The sequence below is a fragment of the Stenella coeruleoalba genome (assembly GCF_951394435.1).
Source record: "Stenella coeruleoalba genome assembly, chromosome: 7".
In the NCBI taxonomy this organism is placed as follows: Eukaryota; Metazoa; Chordata; class Mammalia; order Artiodactyla; family Delphinidae; genus Stenella; species Stenella coeruleoalba.
This window is the reverse complement of record NC_137153.1, coordinates 73,342,970-73,362,819: the sequence shown is the minus strand read 5'-3', so window position 1 is coordinate 73,362,819 and position 19,850 is coordinate 73,342,970. Positions and strand designations below refer to the sequence as shown.

Genomic DNA, 19,850 nt, shown 5'->3' with positions numbered 1-19,850 from the left:
AGAATTGGTAACCACCAACTTAAACTGCAAACTACAGTTTAAAACTTGATTCTTTACTGTCTGTCTTTCTACTTGTCTCACGTGCATTCGCCTATTGCCTCTGTAAGTCACTGTCAGGTCTATTGAAGGCATAGTGTCTTTTCCTCCTCTTGTAACTCAGAGGAAGTCACAACGCTGGTGCTCAGTAAGCATTCATTATATGTAAATCTTAGCTCTATCGGCGACCTGCTGCAGCTACGTTGAGTTGCTCACCACCTTTCTTCCTCAGATTCAGTTTCCTCATCAGTAAAACAAGTTATCAGGTTTATTTCCCAGAATGGCTGAGCGAAAATGGTTTTGCAGACATTGAGTCCTCCGTGGAAATGTGAAATCAGAATCACAAGTTTGGTGTATTAGTTGCCTTAGTAGGTCAATACTCACTTCACACTTAGGGTTGGTCAGTGGCAAACTGAACTAGAGGAGTTGGCTGTTAGCACCCCTTCCTCACTTTCTCCAGCCTGGTGCTGCCCTTCTGCTTCCCCCAGCACTCACATCCCTCCAGTGCCCTCACGGTACTGCCCATCTGGTCAGGCACTCTGAATAACCTAGGGTCTCCAGTTCCACTCTGAGCAACACTTTAGTGTCAGCTTTTATTTTGCAGGGCTGGTCTGATGAAGTCAAACTCAACTGCTAACTAGTGATAATGGCAGTATGCACCATCCCCTTAACATAACATTTACCTTTTATTGGCATCCCCAGTTCCAGAGACCAACTGGTGAAAGTATTTTGAGGGAGGAAACCATTTGGGCACTAACACTTCTTAGACAGAAACCAGCCACTTTCCTGCTGAGAGGGAGATATTGCTGAAATCCTGGGAAGTGTGAGGGCTTGATGTTAACACCTGCCCTGATCAGGTGCACTTTTGTGCCCACCTTCTTTTTTTTAGTTTTTATTGTTTTTGGAGAAAGGTGATGTAATGAGGGCGGAGAAGCATCCTGGCTTCATCTGAGCCTTGGTTTCCTTGACGTCACCGCCCCCCATCCTCTCTCCCTTTCCCTCTATCCTGAATCCAACAGCAGCCTACATGGATTGTTGCGGTTGCTGGGAAACTCTTGACCAAGGTCAAGTGTACATGCTAATTCATTAAGGCTTGTTGGCAGCATCTTATCCTGTTATGGTTGTGCTGTCAAGCTTACAGGGGTGAGTGAAAAGAACCGTTTTTGACCAAAAAAAAAAAAAAATGTTTCTGCTGCTGAAGGATTCTGTTTTCATGAAGGATTCTTGTTAAGGTATCCTTCTCTGAGAGGTCCTTTTGCCAATGCACATTCCTTAGGGAGCTCTGGCCAGCCATAGTTTTTCCAGGATCTGAATAGCAAAGGATGGAGTTGAAATGAGATCTGCAGTCAAGCAGACAGACTTTAGAATGAATATGTATTCTGTTGGGGCCTGATTTCCCTGAGTAGAGCAGTTCCTAGCTGGAATGTGATTCTTGGCAGGCGGGGGGCAGGGAGGAGAGTTTTCCTAGGATAGTCAGCTCCATTCTGTGTCCTTTTGTGGCTTGAAAAGGACTAGACCCCAAGCAGCCTTAACTCAGAGTGTTCTCCTGGCCTGCTGTGGAAGAGTATCCCAGTATCCCAGTATTGGCTCTAAAACCAACTTTGTTCTGTTATATGGTTCATGCTGTTTAGAAAAGGGAGGCTGGCAGACCCTCTAGGTTAACATCCCAGAAACTTACCCAGAAGCATAACTTTAGAACCAAACGATCTGATGTCAGGACAGCAAAAATGGGCCCCAGGATATTTTGCTAAATAGAACTCAGAAGCCAATAGGAAAGCTCGTCTTAGACAAATGAATGATATCAGAGGAATAAATGTGCTCTCAACCATCTGCCATGCAAATTGTCATAAAGTGATTGGATTGAGCTGTTACAGTTGTTCCCTTGCTAACACTTTTGGGTTTAATAGAGTACAGGCTACATATAGGACACTGTCTATGAGTAAGAAATAGGGCTTGGCCACATAGCCACACTCTTCTTAGTTTTGTCAGTGAACCAAAGAGAGTTGTGACTACTTTATCTCATCACAAATTGAAAGTCTCTCAACTTATCATCCACTCGTTTAACAAATACTTCCGAGTCCCTTCTATAGCTCAGGCACCATGCAAGACACCAGGGATACAGCAGCCATGGAGATGCAGGCTCTGGCTAAAACAGACACAGGGCCTACCTGTGCAGACTTTATGATCTGTTCGAGGCTAGTTCTTTATCGAGCCCTCAGCCAGACCTCAGGTCTTCTCTGTTCTTGAGGCTTTCCTCTGAAGCCGCCTTTAGCGTCTTAGCTGTGTAAAATCTGCTGCTGTGTAAAAAAATTGCCCCAAAACTTAGTGGCATAAAACAAGCCATGTTGATTATCTTACAGTTTCTTTGGTCGAGAATCTGGCATGGCTTAACGGGTCCTCTGCTTTGGGGCCTCTCAGAGACTGCAGTCAAGGTGTCAGTGGCCTGTAGTCACCTTAAGGCTCACCTGGGGAAAGCCCTGTTCCCAAGCTCATGCACTTGTTGGCAGGATTCAGCTCTTCTTGGGCTGTTGGACTGAGGACCTCAGTTCCCAGGTGACTCCTGGCCACAGGCCTCCTAGGTTCTTTGCCGCTTGGGCACTCTCCTCCACGGCAGCTTGTGTTAATGAAGTGTGCCGGACAAGAAGGCCGAGTCTGATAGCAAGATGGGTTACAAAGGACTGTGACTTCCCATCGCAGAGTGACATCCTTTGCTGTATTTTATTGTTGCTTAGAGTAAGTCACTAGCCCACACTCCCTCCCCAGGAAGGGGAGTACACAAGGGCCTGAATACCAGAAGCTGCGGGTCACAGGGGCCACTCGAGAAGTCCACCTGCCGCATTTGGTGTCTCGTCATTACCTTGTGCCAGCAAAGAGCTGCTGGGCTTAAAGCCTGAGGACACAGCAGCTGCTGGCCTCCTCCTACCCCCAGCCGACCTGGTCAGCCATTCCCAGCTCCTAGGCTGTATGAATTTTGTTGTCTGGCCGGAAATGGGCAGATCTACAGATCCTGACATGACTGACAGAGAATGAAGCCAAAGTGGTGAAAAAGGGAATCGGGGTGTGAGCCAGCACTGAGGTGAGGCGGGCGGCTGTGTCAGAGAAGGTTAGGGCTCAGAAGGGCCTGTGGAAATGGGAAAGAGGAAGGATTTTGTCCTGAAGGAACACGCACGACCACGTGGATTCTTAAGTAGAAGGATTTTAACTTTATTCTCAAGGGACTTCCAGAGCCCAAAGAATTTTCTGTGAAGAGTCCTTCATAAGCTAAGGCAGAGCTCTCAACCACTGTGCCAATGATCCAGCTGGATTTTGGAGACAGGGGCAACCTGGACCACCGGCTATGTTGCCTTCCACTCCGGCAGCTTCACTCGGGGCTCCAGACCCTCTCCGGGTGACCCCGCTTGCTGTCCCAATGCTGTCATCTCTCTGTACGCCATGACGCAAAAGGAGGTAGAGAGGCACCAAGTTAGGGGGTCTTGCGGTGCTGAGAGAACAGGCCTTGAGGCTGGCTGGCATCCTGGGGCCTTGACTTCTCCCTCAGCTGTGGGGTGTGGCACCTGTTCTTTATGCTCCCATCTCAACCGCTGTCTTGCTGTGTACGTGGCGGGAGCGGGGTGGGGGGGGGGGTGTGGGTTGAGTCGCAGGTGTTATCCATTATGGATGAGGTCTGGAGAAGGCCGTGGTGAATAATTAAGCAGGTTTCAGGTGCAGATTGAACATTAAAAGGAAGGAAAGAAGGAAGAGAGCCAGGGAAAGAATTCTGGATTCTGTTGCACAAACAGAACACTGTGTGTAGATGCTTTCTGTAACTTTCCAGAAGGTCTGTTTTCTTTGCAGTCTCTCTGGTGATTTTCAGTCTTATGTGTGATGGTGGTTCTCTGGTTAATAACTGAAAAAATGACAAGCTTTCCACAGCAGCAGTGAAGATTCTGATGGCTTCAGTCTAGCCTGAGTGGCTCATGAATGCAAACCAAAGCAATTTTTAAGAGTGATAATGGAGAAAATGGCTTCACACATGAGCCAGGGAGAGTTCAGTGGTAGGGGCTATTTAATTTGGACACTTGAGAGTCAACACCCAGAGGCTTTCTATCTTTTAACTAATTCATGGGAAGAAGACAGTGTCTTGAGAGATGCCCAGTGCTGTAAATTCAGAAGAAATACCTCCTGCACTGCCCACCATTTTGAAAAAGCTTCCTTGAATGGGGCTGACAGCCACAGGAATCGCATCACACTGACCCAGATTATAGTAGGTACAGTCTGGCTGCGCGCAGAGCGGTCAGAAACACAAGAACAAGAGAGGAGGGACAGAGAAGCCCCGAGGACCCTCTCTCTCTGGTCTGGCCTGCAGAGTTGTCCACAGCGCAGGAAACTGTCACTTAGCATGGGTGGGTTTTCCAGCTGTGTATTGTTCAGGTCCTTTGCTTCTCTTTTTTCTACCTTTTGACTCTATTACAATTCATCAGGTAGACTCAGGGAGAGAGACCTGTCAGCATGTCTCATGAAGAGTTAGGTGAGAAGGAAGGCCGAAGCCATCTGTTACAACGAGTGTCTTGAATGTTCTGTGCCTTTCACGTCTCGTGCACCCACGTGCTCCCCCATTGCCATGGCTGGTTGAGAGGTACATTGGCTCTGGGAGGTCTCTCTGTTTCCTGTCGTCAGGCTTCAGAACTACCCTGCCCACCTCTGTTTCCATTAGTTCCCTCCAGCTCAGTTCCACTCATATTTGTCTTGACTTTTTCTGAGAACCACAGACCCGGTCCAGCTCTCAAACCCAGTTTGGGATTACCTATTGGTTTGGGTCAAACCATGCTGACCCTGGGGACAGCTTCTTTTTGTATTTGTGTATCTGGCTTGCCATTTCCCCTTATTCAGATTGCAGTGCAAGGATGTTAGAGCACAAGAATGTTCAGCAAGTGTGAAGAGGTAGGGAGGGTCCACTTGCAGCATCCTGTGCCCCCAGAGACCCAGGCCTCAGCTGGCCACATGCCCAGGTGCATTCTGACGCAGGTTTTAAGAGAGCCTCTTTTTCCCAATTCCCACTCCTTCCATCCACATGAGCTAAATGCTTTTTTCACAGGTTCTGTAAACGCAGCAGAGTTTATAGAGTGTGTGAAAGTTTCTGGTAGCACCTCAGAACCGAGTTTATTTTTCCCCAGAAATAGTAGGCATTGCTGCCAGAAGGGGTACGTCTGCCCCTTCTCAGAAACATCAGGTGATGATGCTACACCAGTGACGCACGGCTGCCGGGGACATTGGGCACCCCGGGGTTAGTTAATGCAGCTAGGTCAGACACCCTGGGATGTGGTCACATCTCCTGTTACAAGTTGCATTATTGACTAGGGAACATCTAACACCACTAGAAACAATCCATCAGACACACACTGAGGTCAGGAGTTAGCCTCAGCTCACAAGTGGACACACAAGAGCTGGCCCTTCCACCCAAAGAATACCAGTAAAGATGGAGAATTTTTGGATGTACCAATTTGAGTGTCATGAAGACGAGGTAGGTGGATCCTCGGGCTTCAAAATTATGTTTGCTGCTTTGCTCTTGGTTTTCTTCTCCTAGTCCTGTCAGATTGTGCGTTCTCTGCATTTCCCTTGATAGTAGGAGTAAGTGAACAGAGCTGGGATAGGAATAGGACGGGAAGAAATGTAATCAGGTTTGCCTGTTGCTCACAAGTCCAAGATGACCTGAAAAGAGAAAAGGCTGTTTGATCACTTAGAAAGATGTGCACTTTGCTTCCTCTCCAACAGCGTGGCATTGTTATTTGCTGTGAAAATGAGTTCCTTTGGGCACTGTAGCCTCTAATTCTTGGCTCTGTGTCGTGTCTTTTGCTTCCATGATGCTAATGAAACTGAATGGAGATTAGTGCCTTGCACATTAGGAACTGTTTTGCTAATAAATGAACTAATGGGCATAGTGAACCCTGTACAGTGCCTGGCACATAGTAATCCATCTGCAAATGGTAGCTGTTATTGTTCTTAGCAGATAATGTGTTATTACAGCAAATAGTATGCTCTTAGCTTAATACAGACTAACAGTCACTTTGGTTTTCCTCTCACCGTTCAATGTGGCCTGAGGAAGCCAGTGTAGGAGAACCATCAGGGAATATGGACCTAGATGGAGACATGAATAGCAGGCTTCCTCCATAAATGAGTCCATCACAAGTTGTAATACCTTTCCAATAAATACAGTGAGGCTATTTTTGGGAAAAAATAACATCGGTTTATAGATCAACTTTATCAGATAAGTTATCCCACCTTGCAGGGATGACTCTAGTTAATAGTTAACTAGTCAGTTTTGTGGATTTTTTTTTTTCTTTTTTGCCTTTAAGAACATGGTTTCAGAAGCTTGGAGCCCTTTAGATGGTGATAAAATGAGTGATCTGTGTGGTCCCCCCAAGATGAAAGCAGCCTCTATCTGAGGAGATTGCTGCAGTGCAAGGTTCTCTCCGAGCTACAAGGTGGGCCGGAACTTCACACTACGGCCTTGCCATGGGTTTAACAGACTTGGAGATGGGAATGGGAGCATTTTCCCTGTGGGAAAAGAGGATGGAAATAGAATATTCTGACAATTATGTCAAAATGTTCCATTGATATTAATTGAATCCATTATAAATGTGTATATAAAACACTTCATTAGGCCCAGGCTATTATCATTTTAATGACATAATTATGCCCCTACAATGCCTATGCTAACTTTCCTGCTTCACCACATTAAGGAAATACAAACATGCATTGATAATATAGTTTGAATTGAGAGTGAATAATTATGGGTTTCTTCAGCAGTTTCAATTTTCAGAAGCACAAACATATCTTGGAGCAAGGAGAAACTAATCATATATTTGTTTTTTTTAAATAATTGTAACATGGAGTAGGTTAATTTAAGACACCTTAGATCGGTGAGGAAAACAATGTACATTTACTTGAGAAAAAGGATTATGCTGTTTAAACCAATATGCACAGTGGAAAAGCTGTGTGAGGACACAGGAAGCACAGAAGCTCCATACAGCCCCTGAAATGGAAGTTTCCCAGGAAAACTAGAGCATGTACTGTGGCCTGCCCTGAGTAATGCCCCCACCTTTGAAAGTCCATATAGAAAAGGGAATGGAACCAGAATGTTCAGGCTGGACAGGACTTGAATGGCCAAATGCTTGATTACGGTCTATGAAATACCACCTTTGAGCACACTTGTTCCTGCTGTGTCTGCAAGACTACTCTAATCATCTGAGGGTGCAGACGTGCAAGCAGGATCTGCTGAAGAAGGGAGACAGACAGTGATCAAGAATTAGTAAAGGTGAGGCATCACCTCACACCAGTCAGAATGGCCATCATCAGAAAGTCCACAGACAACAAATGCTGGAGAGGGTGTGGAGAAAAGGAAACCCTCCTACACTGTTGGTGGTAATGTAAATTGATACAGCCACTATGGAGAACAGTATGGAGGTTCCTTAAAAAACTTAAAATACATCGACCATGTGACCCAGCAATCCTATTACTGGGCATATACCCTGAGAAAACCATAATTCAAAAAGAGTCATGTACCACAATGTTCATTGCAGCACTATTTACAATAGCCAGGACATGGAAGCAACCTAAGTGTCCATCGACTGATGAATGGATAAAGAAGATGTGGCACGTATATACAATGGAATATTACTCAGCCATAAAAAGAAACAAAATTGAGTTATCTGTAGTGAGGTGGATGGACCTATAGTCTGTCATACAGAGTGAAGTAAGTCAGAAAGAGAAAAACAAATACCATATGCTAACACATGTATATGGAATCTAAAAAAAAAAACTGGTTATGAAGAACCTAGGGTCAGGACAGGAATAAAGACACAGACGTAGAGAATGGACTTAAGGACATGGGGAGGGGGAAGAGTAAGCTGGGACAAAGTGAGAGAGTGGCATGGATATATATACACTACCAAACGTAAAACAGATAGCTAGTGGGAAGCAGCCGCATAGCACAGGGAGATCAGCTCAGTGCTTTGTGTACACCTAGAGGGGTGGGATATGGAGGGTGGGAGGGAGATGCAAGAGGGAGGGGATATGGGGATATATGTATATGTTTAGATGATTCACTTTGTTATACAGCAAAAACTAACAGAACATTGTAAAGCAATTATACTCCAATAAAGATGTTAAAAATAAAATAAAATCAGCCTTAAAAAAAAAAAGAGTAAAGAGCAGACATAGAGAACAGACTTGTGGCTGATGAGGGGTAGGAGGGTGGGGAGAGGGATGAATTGGAGTTTGGGATTAGCAGATGCAAACTTATGTATAGGATGGACAAACAACAAACTCCTACTGTATAGCACGGGGAACTGTATTCAATATCCTGTGATAAATGATAATGGGAAAAAATATGAAAAAGAATTATATATGTATAACTGAATCACTTTGCTGTACAGCAGAAATTAACACAGCATTGTAAATCAACTGTACTTCAGTAAAATTAAAAAAAAATATGGACGAGAACCCTAGCTATATGTGGGTACAAACTTCCACATGAGCACATAAGTGCAATGCTGCATGTGTCCAGAACCTACTGTGTATATAAACCTGTTTCCTTTTTGTGTGTCCTTTTTCCTGTGATACTAGAGGATTGGCGTTCATGCATCCTTCCATGTATTCAACACACTTATTGAACTTCCGTTGTATATTTCATGGGGAATCCCGTATTAAGCACTTGAAGAAGAAAATGTAAATTAATCGTAAATCCTGCCTTCATGGTGCTTATTAAAATATTGTAATTAAAATATTATTCAATAGCATTAGAATTTTATAAAATATAAGGGAGAAAGTGATGCACCATAAGAATGGCACAGATAAAATACAAGCAGCTCTCATAGGAGAGGGATTCCTTTCACCTAAGAGAACTGGAAAGACTTCATGAAAGAGTTAACATTTGAAATGGGCCTTTGGTGTGTTGTGGACATGTGGAGTTCAGACAAGAGCATCAACAAAGGCTCTGAGCAGAAACTCACAGGTTATATACAGGGAACAGAAAGGAGTTCAGTTTGGCTTGACGACAGAGAATAGGAACTGGAAGGGTAGAAAATGGTAAAGAAATTAAGGCCAATCCTTGGATTCCTTGAGTGCCAAGGTAAGGAGTCTAAGATTTATTCTTTAAGCAAAAAGGAACCACTAAAGTTTTTGAATTGAGGAGTGAATTGCTCAGAGCTTGTTAAAACTGTCTTTAAAAATGAGAGTAAATAGGTGCTTAGTGAGAAGCCTCTGGATGTCTTAGTTTGGGCTGCTGTAACAAGATACTGTAGACCCAGTGACTTAAACAACAGAAATGTATTCCCCACAGTTCTGGAGTCTGGGAAGTCTGAGATCAGGGTACCAGCATGATCAGCTTCTGGTGAGGGTTCTCTTCCTGGTTTGCAGATGGCTGTCGTCTTGCTGTGTCCTCACAGGGTGGAGAGCAGGGAAAGAGGAAGCACGTTCTCTTGTCTCTCTTATAAAGGCACTAATCACTTTCATGAGGGCCCCACCCTCATGACCTAATTAACTCCCAGAGGCCCCACCTCCTAATACCATCCCACTGGGGGCTAGGGTTTCAACATATATGTTTGAGGAAGACACAGTCTGTAACACTGGTGAAGAAGGTTCATGAGTTCTTAGTGTTTGGGTCACATGTAGTATGTCGACTGCTTGGTGACCTTAAAAATAAACTTATTCTCAGGTTCTGTGAGTTGCTCCCTATCTAGCCTTCGTTGCAGTGAAATTTTCCTTTGGAGGGAATGTGTACTTGGATCCACGGGTACTGAGACTCGTTAAACTTGGCTAGAGCTGGCTGGGGTCTTTCACCAGGGGTCCTAAACAGTGGAGTATCTCGGTGTGTCATGGTTATACATAAGCTGTGTTCTCAACTAACACTAGAGCAATGCATATGCACACGATTCTGTTTTGTAAATCAATCACCATAATAGCATCAGGCTCAGCCCTCATATTCCTCATATTCCGACCTTGAATGGGAGACTGTGGGCATGTCAGAAATTGCATACAGCCATCGTGTATACCCCCCAACCATAGCCAGTAATGAGCTGTTCTTGCCAGTATACAAGTAAGAGTCTTGGGGCTTATAAATTAACTTAAAGTCTTTGTGGTATGATTTTTATAGAGCCTTCTGTGTGCTTTTTAATTTTATTCATGAATAAAATGTTAATAAGGAAGGAAACGAGATGAAGAAAACATCCCAGTGGGTATGTGTTGTCCTTGTGAACACTCTCCCATAGGGGTGAAATCACTTTTGTTACTGTTGGGATCTTAAAAGACTTATTCAATATTGATCGAGTGCATTGTGTGTGCCCAGGCACTGAGCTGACCCTCTGTGTGCTTTGTCACCAATTAATCCTCACCTCAATCCCGAGAGGCAGGTAATTACTATTTTCCTCAATTGTCAGGAGAATCAGAGAGGTTGGGAACCTGCTCAGGGTCTCAGCTGTGAGTGGTAAAGCCAGAATTCACACTCAGCTCTGCCAGATGCTAGGGCTTGAGCAGTTACAGTTAACCCCTTCAGTATCCTGAAACCTCAGTTGCAATTTTACTTGTTCTGCCACAATACAAAATAAAACGCCAATCTTTTTCAAAGGAGAAATGTTAACTTGTGTTCCCTGTAATCACCTATACTTTTGAAAATAGACCCTAATATTGGAAAGCCAGGTCATGATGGCTTTGAAGACTAGACACAGTGTCTTAGGAATTGATTTTTTTTTTTTTTTTTTTTTTTTTTTTTGCGGTACGCGGGCCTCTCACTGTTGTGGCCTCTCCTGTTGCGGAGCACAGGCTATGGACGTGCAGGCTCAGTGGCCATGGCTCACGGGCCCAGCTGCTCCGCGGCATGTGGGATCTTCCCGGACCGGGGCACGAGCCCGTGTCCCCTGCATCGGCAGGCAGACTCTCAACCACTGCGCCACCAGGGAAGCCCTTTTTTTTTCTTTTTTTTACTTCTGCCAACCAACAGGCTTTGTTCAGGGCCTTCCAAGTACCAGACACTGTGGCAGGAAAGGCTGTGTCTTCTGCACTGGAAGCCTTCTTTGACCCAGATGGTCTCTGCTCCCTCCTGCTCTTGACTCTTATGGCAGCTGTCATGTCACATTTTAACCACCAGAGGAGAGGGAGGGGTGTCCCAAAGGATCCCTATGTAAGTGTACCTTCAAAGGCCTACTTAAAATTAATTCACTTACAACAAAGACCAAAGTTTCAAGTAAGAATGGGGAGAAAGGGATTTGATTAGAACTTTACCTTGAAAGACAGTACTAAAAAATGACAAACATAAGCTTAGTTTATCTTTTGACTAACAACATGTTGGTTATAATTTCATCTATATGTGAATTCTTAGAGAAGAAGTATTTTTTCATTTATTTTATTGAAGTATAGTTGATTTACAATGTTCTGTTAATTTCTGCTGCACTGAAAAGTGATTTTTATGCATATATATTCTTTTTCATATTCTCTTCCATTATGGTTTATTACAGGATATTGAATATAGGTTCCCTGTCCCTGATCCCAGTCGGACCTTGTTGTTTGTCCATCCTATATATAATAGTTTGCATCTGCTAATCCCAAACTCCCAGTCCATCTCTCCCTCCCTCTCTCTCCCTCTCGGCAACCACAAATCTGTTTTCTATGTCGGTAAGTCTGTTTCTGTTTTGTAGATAAGTTCACTTGTGTCATATTTTACATTCCGCATATGTGATCTCATATGATATTTATCTTTATCTTTCTGACTTACTTCACTTAGCATGATCATCTTTAGGTCCATCCATGTTACTGCAAATGGCATTATTTCATTCTTTTTTGTGGCTGAGTAGTATTCCATATACATGGAATTGTATGGTACATACCACATGTATGTACCACATCTTCTTTATCCATTTATCTGTCAGTGGACATTCAGGTTGTCTCCATGTCTTGGCTATGGTGAATATTGCTGCTATGAACATAGGGGTGCATGTATCTTTTTGAATTAGAGTTTTGTCTGGATATATGCCCAGGAGTGGGATTGCTGGATCATATGGTAACTCTATTTTTATTTTTTTAAGGAACCTCCATACTGTTTTCCATGGTGACTGCACCAATTTACATTCCCACAAACAGTGTAGGAGGGTTCCCTTTTCTCCACACCCTCTTCAGCATTTGTTATTTGTAGAGTTTTTAATGATGTTGGTACCTCACAGTAGTTCTGATTTGCATTTCTCTAATAATTAGCGATGATGAGCATCTTTTCATGTGCCTCTTGGCCATCTGTATGTCTTCTTTGGAGAAATGTCTATTTAGATCTGCCCATTTTTCAGTTGGGTTGTTTGTTTTTTTGTCATTGAGTTGTATGAGCTTAGAAGAGAAGTATTGACTTGGGGAGTTGTAATTTTTCTCAAAAAAAGTCATTGAATCGTACAATAGAAGAACTGCCTTCAATTCACACATGACTTGCACAGCATGATCAGAAACAGTCCTTTCAATCATAAAGAGGACGATTTCAGCAGAAATATTTAAAGACTGTTTTGCCAGGGACCTCTCTTTATTATCAGATGTTCAGATCATGCTCTTTTAAAGCACCTCTAACATTGTCATCCTTCCATTTTTCTCTTGTTAACTGGTGTAACTCCACCAACTTTTCAATGGTCCATAGTGGGTCTGAGCAGTTCTCCAACTTTGCCACCTTCAGCTTTCTGAGAGTCTGCTTTTTCTTTATTTATTTTTGCAGTATTTGCACTTCTACTCTGCAGTGCAGTTGCTGTTTTGTTTTGATTTTGCCTAGAAATGCCAGATGGCCCCAACAGTCAACAGAGACCAGCTGACAAAGACATGGACCAGGTAGATGCTAGTGTTTTGGAGGGAGGCTGTTAAGGTGGACACTAACCTTGCAAGTAGTCAGCTCCATAGTGGCTGTTTTTATGTCATGGTGACTTTTATTTTTCTCAGGGACTCAGAGACATTGCTACGGAGGACACACTGCATTTGCTTGTGGGTCTGTCTGCCCTGCTAGATCAGGAGCTTCTTGGTCACAGTCAGGGATTTGGGCTCCCCAGACACTGTCTGTACTTCATGTTAAATAAATGAGTCAATGGCCCAGGTCAGACTCACTTTTTTGTGTCTTTTGACTGGAATTCCTCCAAAAGTCTTTCAAGATCCCTGTACACGTCTCCAGATCACAGCTTTACTCTCAGTCCTGCCTCAGTCCTTAGGCCTTTCTGAAAAGAACGCTGCCCATTTGGAAAGAGCCAGGGGCCCTTTACCCATGGTTTTGGGGTGTTCCTATTACCATCCTGTCAGCTTTTCTGGGTGGTAATCTTCTCTTCATGCTGATGTCCAAGGATGAAAGAGGATTAAGGGAAAGGGAAGAGCAAACCCCTCAACCCTCTGGATTTTCCACCTTAATTCAGGAAATAGTTATTAAAGTGCCTACATTGTGCTTCTTCCATGAGGACAGTAGGCCAGTGGCTCACAAAGAAAATACCCTCTGGGCAGAGATTAGGCAGTTTGTCACCAAGTGGGGCTCCGGTGACTCGTCCTTGCCCTTCAGCTCATCTCTCCCTTCCCTGCAGAGCTGTGCTTCCCTCCCTGCCTCTGTTTCTAGTACCTTCCACCTCTTCCCTATCCCATCCCATCCTGCTGCATGAATACCATCCCGTTTTCAGGATTCAACTGAAGCAATTCCTTCCCAATGTAGCATTGCTGATAGACACCCCTCCCCTTCTGCAGAGAGACACCCTCCCAACCCTGTGTCTTTATGTATGGATTCATATCCTAGCCACCTGGCACGACGCTGACTTTACGTGTCTCCTCCCACTACCTGGAAAGGAGTGGGGGACAGAACCACAACATCATTTTCCTCTTTGTTTCCCTGGCCCAGTGCTAGGAACACAAGGAGGCACTGAAATGTCTGTTGCAGGAATAAATTAATAGTAATTATTTGTGCACTGTTTTTTTCCCCTTCGTGCATAGCCTGAAAATTCCAGGAACTGTTTGTCTCTCACCTCTACCACCAGCCGTTAGTTTGCCCCAAGGAGATGTCCAGTTGGAATGAAAATGAATGATTGGCTTTCCCTTGGGATGCTATTGCATCCTTAGGCGTAAGATCGGGACTGTCCATCTCTTGTCCTGGCATTGAAGAGCCTAAGTCTTAAGACTGACAGCTCTGCTTTGTGGAACCCCAGAGCTGTGGGAAATCTGCTGGAACATAATTTGCAGAAGACATATTGTTGAGCTTAAGGAGACCTCCTGTAATTACCAACACAGGGAATTGTTGAGTCATCTTTGAACACTACCTCCCTAGAGACACCCTGTGTGGCACTTACCTTTGTGAATTTCCAAGCCCACATTTGCTTCCCACCCTTGGTCTCATTTGCCTAAAACTGAATATCTGTTCAGTAACCCAGAAGGCATGAGACTCCAGACAGAAATATGTAATGATAGTTTTTATTTTTTGCATCATTTTGTTGGTTAAATTTTGCCTCCAGTACATCTTTGAAATATAAAAAGTATTATCCAATTTCTGGTTTTCTCTCCACTCTTGAGCATATAACAAGGCAGAAGTTGAATTGATGTTAACACCCTTGTTTGGACTCCATGGAGCCTGTGTCTGCTCTGAAGATGTTTGTCCACCTTGACTTTGTCAGCAATGGTGTGGTGGGTAGTGGGCTTCCACCAGGTAGGGTACTCTCTTGTTTGGGGACAGTTTTTGCTTTAAAGGAGCTTAGCTGGAGCTAAGGTCTGAGTCTTCACAGGCAAAGGCCACTTCTCTAGTTCAAAATGCAGATGTAACATTCTACACATAACAGCGTAGAGGTCTTATATCAGAAAGAGGCTTACCACTGATCACTAAAAAAATGCAAGAGAGTAGTGGTTGACTGCTTTCTGTGCGAGTTGGAAAACATGGTAAGGCTGGACACCCCACTGACATCAGTTATTCAGTAAATGTTTACTGGGTGCCTACTGTTTATAAGACACAAGGCTAGGAACTTGGATTATAAAGATGAATAAGACAAGAGCCCTCCGGAGAGTTCTTGGGAGAGGGGAGGCAGACATATAAACAGATAATTACAAAACCCGAAACATGCCATCAGGGGAGAATGGTACCTTGAATAGAGTCTGAGAAAGCTTCAGCAAGATGAGTGCTTTCGAAGGAGAGAATGAGGGAGAACTCTCTAGGTGGAGGTCAGTAACGGCACATGCAAACGAAGGAAGCACAAGGGGCCTCATTTGCATGCAGAAGGCTGGGGCATGAGTGTCTGAGGGGAAGCGCCGCCTGATAAAGGCTGGTGTGGGTCCCCTGAGAACCTCGGTGAGAGCAGTGCCCACCAAAGTCACATTTGTGCCTCTTCTCCAGTGTCCCATGGTGGACGCCTGGGACTGGTCATCGAGCCTTACTGTGGGGTCTGACCTGCCTCTTCTGCATCCCAGCCTGCTCTCCAGATAATCTGTCTTCTCACATCATCTGGCGATGACCTGGTGCTCACAACATTGCAAAGACTCCATTTTCAGAAGATTTGCAACAGAAAATAATTAGAGAAATAGGCACTGTGGGATACTTTGGGAGCATTTATTTTTTTCAACGAAGGTGATATACATGGCTCTCAAACCAAGCAATTAAAGAAAAAGCAGCTGCTCTAGCTTCCCCAGGGACTAGACCTTTAAAATTTTTGTGACAGAGAAAACTACTTGGGGAAAAATAAACATAAATGTCCAAGGAAGCTCTTCAAGTTTGAATACCTGGGAAAATTTAAAGGCATTAAATTATCATGAAAACTTGACTACATTAATTTTGAGTAGGCCAGACACAGAGCTAACTCAGCAAGTCCCCACCAACTCTCTTGGGTGCCGAATGAAAAATTCTGTGTGTTCTTTTTAAAGGCACACGGGGCACCTTTCTTGTGTCCAGGGACCGTGGGGCTTGGGTACTTCGTGTCTGATGTTACCCTAATGCTCATCCTCTTGACTTAACTGCGGAGCAGCTGATTTCTGCATGTGAGTGTTGAAGAGACTCATTGGTCCTCACCTCCCTGCTCAGGATCAGGTATATCGGCTCATGGGAAACAAATCCAGGCTTCACAGCAATAGACTGGGATGGTACCACATCTGTGTGCATAATACTGCATTTCACCATATCATGCTTCAGTTCATTTGGTGTTTCCTGTCATTAAGACTCTTTGGAAAGGATTTATTGTTTTTATGATTTCACACAGTGCTTGCTGGGGCCCCCCTTGTATGTGAACGTGCCCCCTCCCTTCCTGAGCACCATTGCTCTGTGGGACATTCTCCCTTCCCACGCAGAGGTGTATTACTGATGTCTCTGTGCCTCCGCTTCCCCGTGAGGTTCAGTCTCCAGAGGTCAGAAGCAGGTTCTAGCTATTGCTTGTGTGATTTTGCTTTCTTTACCCAGAACATACCTCTCCTCACTCACAGCCCCACGCTTCCTCAGAGAATAGGTCCTTGACTGGGTTCGGTTTTATGCCTTCTATCAAACATCACCAACAGACTGTGAAGCTGCATGTTCTTCCTCTCAGAGGACCATGGCTACAGAATTCGTAAGCATCCCTGTGGCTCACCTGAAGGTTCTCTTCATCCCCCCAGATTTCAGGAGCGTGCAGAATTGTTTGGGAATCAGCTGGGGAGGGTTTTCAGCGCCTGCACTATTCCCATCCCTGTGCTTGTTTTCTTTCTTTGGTCATTCAGTCAGCAGGGCTTAAAGGGCGCTGCCCTGGAGCTTCAAATCCATTCAAGCAGGACCTGCACAGGGAGCCTGAGCCCATCACCAGGTTGGGGACTATGCTTTCCAAACCTTTTCTATGCCTTATTTTTAAACATACCATTTAACAAAGAATTTTTTAACTCTTCTAAGAGTATCAAGGTAATGTTTTTTGGATGCCGAAATATCTCTGTGTTTTCAGTGGCCTCTGGATTATACCAGACAGAATATTTCACAGGGGGTGTGGTTTCCAGTCATCAGAATCAGTCCCAGCTGCCTCTTTAAAAATTCATGTTTTAATTTTTCCCTTTCCTTTCAGGTAATCTTGGGCAGGTGATTTTATAAGACATTTAGCACCCAAAGTCTTTTGTTTCCCTCAGTAAGAAAAATGTTTTAAAAATGGAAACATTTGAGTATCACTATTAGCTTTATTCATCTAGGGCTTTAAGTTTGATATTCAGCTTTCGCGCTGCTTGAACCCTTGGCCTAAGGTGGGGGGCCGGGTGAGGCTGAACTGTAAGGGCTCCTTTGGAAACAGGGCAGGGATCTAACAAAAGCTCGACAAATCCAAGCCTTCTATGTACATTTGGCAGTTCCTTTCCAAGAAAGTTTTCTCACTGCTGAAATGTGCTTCAGATATGTGCACCTCTGTGTCCCCCAGGGCTGGGCGGTTCACCCAGTCCCTCACTCTGTGATGCTCACTGTGATTTCCTCTGCTGTCTGTGTTCCAGTCCCCATCTCCTGGCAGTTCCTCACCCCTGGGTGCAGAGTCTTCGAGCACACCCCTTCATCCCAGTGACCCCACGGAAGCCTCCACAAATAAAGAGGTAGGGTACCATTTTGTTTCAAAAGCCATCAGCCCGTTATGTCTTATTCTGTTTCTGGTTTATGCTTTCTCCAGCCTCCCACAGAGCTGCTGACCCAGATTACCCTGCGGAGAAAAATTCTGATCTCTCCAGCGTGGAATTCGGTGATAAAGCCACGCCACCCAGTTTGACAGCCGCTAGCCACAGGTGTCTATTTTAATTCATAAATAAAATGAAAAAGTCACCTCCTCAGGCACACTAGCCACATCTCAAGGGCTCGGCAGCCACACGTGACGAGTGGCTATTGTACTGGAAGCAGAGATTACTGAACATTGCCATGATGGCAGAAGGTTCTTTTGGACGTGGGACATCAAAAGCTCTGTTTAGCAGCATCCTTCCTGGAGCTGTTATGAGCCTCAGTGCCATGGCATTACAGTTGCTCTGTGGTTTGGGAAATGGGCTGGTTTCTTAAATACTAATTTATTTCAGGCCCAAGTGAAATATCTTTCATGACAACAGGATGACTGCTTGTCCTGGCTTACCTGGGGTGGTCCCGGTTCACACCTGTTGTCCAAGCAGTACACCTGGTGAGCACCCCGTCTCACGTTTGAAAGCAGCAGTGCTGTCCAGGAGAACTTTCTGTGATGCAGGGAATGTTTTACTTCTGGACTGTCCCATATGGTAGACACTACGACGTGTGCCTAGCAAGCCCTTGAGGTGTGGCTAGTGGCACTTGAGGAAATGAATTTTGCATTTTATTCCATTTAAATTAACTTAAACAGCTGTGTGTGGCTAGGGGCTGTTGGACAGTGCAGCCTTAAAGTGTCTCTTTGGACAGCAAATCGTATGGTCACTCTACTGATGGAGGCCATGCTGAGCACTGGCAGAGAATATTGAAGAGAGAAGATGCTGCTTTGCTCCCACTAAGGGTTCTGGGGCTAGAAACGGGCAGGTGTTTTTCCCCTGAGAGGGAGCCATTGCTCTCTCCAGCACCTGTTGTCCTTTGACACCTGACTAACTGCTACCCTCACCTACTTATGAACTAGCAACAGGTAAACACTGGCCTGCACCATCATCTGTGTGTGGGCTCAGCTCATTCTAAATATAGATGCTGCCTAATCAACACTGAGGACAGGCGTTAAAGAGCTAAACCACATAATGAATGATTGTCTCATTTTTCCTTCCTTTTGCTAATAATTTTCCATTAAATTCAATGGAAGAAAGTGACCTCCATTTTAACCTGAGTGGCAGATCGCTTCTAAAAGGAGTCTTAGTTAAAACTTACCCTTAAAATATCATTGAATTCACATACGTTTGCCATTAAATATTCATGCAGGGGAGAAGTATTTTTTTCATTAATCTATTCATATTAAACCAAAAAAACATGAGGAGACCTTCTCTGAAACGGCACCAACATTAGAATTTAGATTTGAAATATGCTTTGTCCTTCTCTGGTCTTCATCAGGCCACAGGAACAGGAGTAATGGGCTTACGGTTTCTGCTGGCCCTGCATCCTACAACGTCACCTTGTACTTTATTCATAGCACACGAATAGGTAAGAGCAAATGGCAAGAAGAAAAGCCACAGTGATAATAACAGTAACGAGAGTTACCATTTCTTGAGCATTTATGGCATTCAGGCACCAGGCCAAGCAAGTCACATAGTATCTCATTCAGTCCTTAAAATACTTCTGCGAGGTAGGAATTAATGTTCTCATTTGTTAGTGGAGGAAGCTGAGAGGTTAAGTAACTTACCTGAGGTCTCAGATCTCACATGTGGTAGAGCCAAGTTTTGAATCCAGAGCTCCAGAGAGCCCAGGCTCTTAACACCAGAATCTGCTATCCCTGCGATGAAGAGTACTTGCAGGTCACACACTGAATGGACAGGGTAGCTTGTATGTTATTATTGCAGTTTTCAAGCCTCTGGGCTCTACACATGGTTTATGTGACCTCCTGGAACATCCCAAAGATTTGGCCTTTAAGTTCTTGAATGTGGCTTTATTAATTCAACTAAGGTTCATCTGTGTCCACATGTGGGAAAACACAGGGCTAATCAGACATCTGAATATTCAGCGTTTGATTATTCATCAGATATAATAAGCAAGTTTCTCATTTGGCACACGTTTCTGCATATCTTTAGAAATAACGATGAAAATCCTCTTTGTGTGCAATAATTAGAGATTAGAGACTCTTTCGTTTCACAAAACTCTTTAAAAAAAAATTGACTACCCCAGAGATTAAAGAAAGCCAGTCATGAGTTCATGAATAGAGAATAAGTGAATGTACCAAATGCCCTCCGTTGTGACT

The 19,850-nt window shown here is 44.2% G+C and overlaps 1 protein-coding gene across 1 annotated transcript in view; it reads left to right on the top strand.

The window, feature by feature from the left end:
• APBA1 (amyloid beta precursor protein binding family A member 1) overlaps positions 1-19,850 on the top strand; it is a gene marked incomplete at its 5' end in the record, with an annotated part of 81,224 nt that overhangs the window by 22,307 nt on the left and 39,067 nt on the right. The window contains one exon of the mRNA XM_079926264.1: positions 17,470-17,565. Within this exon, the coding sequence (XP_079782390.1) occupies positions 17,470-17,565 (96 nt within the window). The remainder of the gene's footprint in view (positions 1-17,469; positions 17,566-19,850) is intronic.